Source organism: Cariama cristata, unplaced genomic scaffold (genome assembly GCF_000690535.1).
Source record: "Cariama cristata isolate BGI_N322 unplaced genomic scaffold, ASM69053v1 scaffold21198, whole genome shotgun sequence".
In the NCBI taxonomy this organism is placed as follows: domain Eukaryota; kingdom Metazoa; phylum Chordata; class Aves; order Cariamiformes; family Cariamidae; genus Cariama; species Cariama cristata.
This window is the reverse complement of record NW_009632066.1, coordinates 46,490-50,372: the sequence shown is the minus strand read 5'-3', so window position 1 is coordinate 50,372 and position 3,883 is coordinate 46,490. Positions and strand designations below refer to the sequence as shown.

The window sequence follows — 3,883 nt, the reverse complement described above, 5'->3', positions numbered from 1 at the left end:
CCACAGAGAAAGCAGTAGGGAAGTGCACAGTGCGTGTATACAGCTGCTTTTGTTTTCTGATTTTAATTGTTTCAGATACAGAGATAATCTTTAATAGAAGATATGAGTATGAGAGCCTGATAAAGAACTGAAATTTTCCTCTCGCCACTTTGATATCAGATGATGGTATCATCAGACTTTTGGTATCCATTTAATCTCTTGTGGAAAGAAGTTTCTCATGTAGCCACCTCACAAATGAACATAATCTTCTCCTGTGCTGCAGTTATTATTACTAATATTGATAAATCTGATGTACTAATACAGTGTTTACTGTATACTCTTAAAAACCTGCTAACTGGCAGAATCTTGGTTTCCTATTGCCTATTTGCCCTGGAGAACCCAAGTGCTTCACTTGGGAATACTTCAGGGGAATACTCATAACCATCTCTTCCCAACCTTGCTCTGGTTTGCAAAGCAGGTCTCATTTCTGCTAGGCTGGGTAGCAAGAAGGAGGCTGCAGTAAATCGGGCTTCAGCTCCTTGTCTTCTGGCAGAGGTGTGTAGGACTTGCATCACCACTGCAAGTGGATGAGGTGACTCGGAGATTAAGCTTCATCTGCATTGTGCCCTGGATTAGCATGGCCTCTTGTATGAAGGAAACAAGTGCTTTGAGAATATTGCTGCTTTAAAAATGAATCTAGAGCTCAACAGCATTGTTGATGTATGGATGCTGGCTGTATTTTCCATGACTGAAAATGTGTTGTTCAAAGTATTAGAAGCAGCATAGTAACCAAATTCTATTTCAAAGTGAAATGTACAGCTTTAATGTCAGTTCTGCAAAGACCAATTATTTGTGTATTCTTTCTATCCTTTATGCAGGCAACACTTAATGGAGTACGCACATTACTAATGTCCATCCTGCAGAGAAATGAACTGTGAAAAAATTCAAGCAAACATGTTCCAACTGTTCATACAAAGGATTGCATAAGTCACACATTGTGTTTCCACAAAACTTTCCCCACAATTTGCTGCTGCTCAGCATGTACTTCACTTAGTTTCCTCCAATTAAAATTTGCAAACAGAAAAGCTTTCCAGTGCTAACAGACTCATGTGCCTTCCCGGAGATTTGGAGCCACGTGTTCCAGGAATGGCTGGGTACACCACGCCGATACAATATAAAGGCAACGTCAATCACCTTCTCTCACTTTTTAATAGCTCCCTTCCACAGTTCTCATTCTCCATCACTAAAAACTTGAGATTACAAGAACTTTACTATATTTCAAGTACAGTTTAATCCATTAAGATGGATCTCCTTCATAGCAATGGCGTGCTTATCATTCAGCATTTACAGAGGGACTACAGGGCTTACCAGGATTTCCTTAATTTTATGTCACATGTTGGAGATCCCCGGAATATATTCTCAATTTATTTTCCTCTTTGGTTTCAGCTCAACCAAGTGGTTGGTACTAAAATGATATGGGTGGCAGTCATTGGTGATTGGTTCAACCTCATATTTAAATGGTAAGAAGTTGGATTTCTTTTAAAATTTGGTATTTTTAATGATGGTTACTATATGTGCCTCAAGTTTAGAAAACTTTCTATGAATAATGTACTAGTGGACTTTCCCCTGTAATTATAAAACAGGAATTCACAATGAAGATATTTAAGATATGTTTGAAATGACAGTTTGATAAGAAGAACCTATAGAACTATTATAGAGTATTTTTGGCAATATAGCTCTTCATATTCCTTGTAAGATTATTTATCATGCTTTGCTGAGACCTTCTTACATAAAAATCTTTTTATTGCATTTCTGCTTCATTTTATTCTGTCTTTTTGTCAGGATTTTATTTGGCCATCGCCCATACTGGTGGGTGCAAGAAACAATGATTTATCCCAATCAGTCAAGCCCATGCCTTGAACAGTTTCCTATAACATGTGAAACTGGACCAGGTAAGAAATGTTGGTGATTACATTAGTACATTTAATAGAGATAGCAGCTTTTGGGAGGGAGAGGATGTGATTTATGATGATCTTACATGATATACAAATCTCAGAGCTCATGTTTAAAATAGCACCAAAACACAGGAAGAGAAAAAGGAAGAAATAAAATATGATAGATATTTGGTTGCTGTATGACAAGAATGTTTACTTCATTGCCTTTAAACAGTGCAAGGGAGGGGGCTTTGCTTTAAAAATAACTCCTACTAGAATGAACCAGAGTATTAGAAAAGAATTTTCACAAAATTTGTGTCATAGATTCAGGAAGAGTGATACATCTGCTTTGTGAGGTCACTTTTAGGAACAGTTGCAGTGCCAATGACATCAGCTTGGGGAGAGAAATTACCCATTGTTTAAGGCTGTTCCAAAATAGAGCAGGGGGCTGTTGAGTTTGAGGGCTTGTGCACTATCGAAAAAATTATTAAAACCACAAAAACTAGTAGGCGGTTCAGTGTAAATAAGAACAATGTGAACAATTGATCATGTAATGTATCACAAGTGGAAAATGGAACCACTCTTCCAGAATCAAACACTGGCACTGAATGTGTGTGTGGGGGGGTATGTGTATAAATATATGGGAAAAAAAGTCTTTAAAAAAATGTACCTTTCCAATGTATTTTTACTTTTTTATATCTTGTTATCTTCTTTGTGGAACTCAAGTGCAACACTGCTGAAGTTAAATGAGCTTACGCAACACTAATATGTGAAATAAGGTAAACTTGCTTGGAGCTGACTGAATTTAGTTTAATTCATTGTACACAAAAATATTGAAATGTGGAAATGAATGTGCTTTGCGCCTCATCAATGCCACTGCAAACTTGTAAGTGGTTTGCAGAGCTGTATATTGTCAATATAATAATCTGTATTGTAACCCATTGTAATTTTGAACAAGAAGCTTAAGCCCTTGTATCAGGCAGGGTTTAATAATGCTTGGTCTTTATGGCATCTGCAGTCTATTTCAAGTGAATTCATTTGGGACCTAACCCAAAGTACTAAAGTCCCTCAGATATTTTCAAAAGTCTTCAGAACTCAGCCCGTTCAGCAGCATGTAATTCTGAGCCTTGGCTAAGAAGCCAGTCTGAGTGTTTCATTTTGATTCATTGAACCAGAAGGCCTTTCTTCCTGTTACTTTCTTCCTGAAGTAACAAGTAATTCCTATTTCTGTCCAGTGAGTACCACTGTCGTATTGATTCCTCATTTACACTTACATTATGACAGCACCACTGTCATATTGATTCCTTATAATGACCACATTTCCTCCCCCCTCTAGATTTGCCCTTGACCATTGACAATATCTGTCACTCACCTGTTGCAGTCAGTGCAAATGTTAGGTGCACACAGTCTTTGTGTGAGCTTACATGGTACTTCACACACTTTTAAAATATGCAGTTTGCATGAAAAGATTAAAGAAGCAACCACAGACGTGAGAAGGGCATATCCAAATATTGCTAGGATAGCCTGAACCCCAAACTCTGCAGCTCAACAAAAGGGAAAGCTGAGAGAAGTGTTTATATCACTACATGGCAAGCAATCTAGGACCTGAATTTACTTTGTACTTCTGGAATGAATGGAACTAAAACCCTGCAGCCATCTTTTCTCTGGTATTTGTAAGGATTTAAGAACATAAACCTTAAGGTGGAGTTTATGCTGTTTCTAGTGAGTAATTTGCAGATGAACTACAAAACATTTTTCCTAAATGGCATTTTTCTAGCTGACAGCAAAGAGAAGCTTTCCCAATACTGGTATACAACATTATGATTTCCTTAGCAGTGACATTTGTTCTGTTGTGAGGTTTGGAAGTGTAAGTCTGTTACAAAATTAACAAAAAGAGTTGGTAGTGTGGCTACTAAAGATACTGCCAAGCAGAATACCAAAAATGAGTGCAGGGAGCCAGAAATCGTTGT

At 37.5% G+C, this 3,883-nt stretch overlaps 1 protein-coding gene across 2 annotated transcripts in view; it reads left to right on the top strand.

The window, feature by feature from the left end:
* The first annotated feature begins 857 nt into the window (after positions 1-857).
* The window catches only part of G6PC2 (glucose-6-phosphatase, catalytic, 2), a 26,154-nt gene continuing 23,128 nt past the window's right edge, over positions 858-3,883 (top strand). Inside the window, exons 1-3 of one of the 2 annotated variants that reach the window (XR_696489.1) lie at positions 858-1,159; positions 1,426-1,499; positions 1,822-1,931. Coding sequence is in view for 1 of the 2 variants with exons in the window: in XM_009706218.1 (XP_009704520.1) it covers positions 1,282-1,499; positions 1,822-1,931 (328 nt within the window). In the remaining variant the exon portion in view is untranslated. Of the gene's footprint in view, positions 1,160-1,281; positions 1,500-1,821; positions 1,932-3,883 lie in introns of those variants that run through there. The other variant, XM_009706218.1, reaches the window with a different exon arrangement.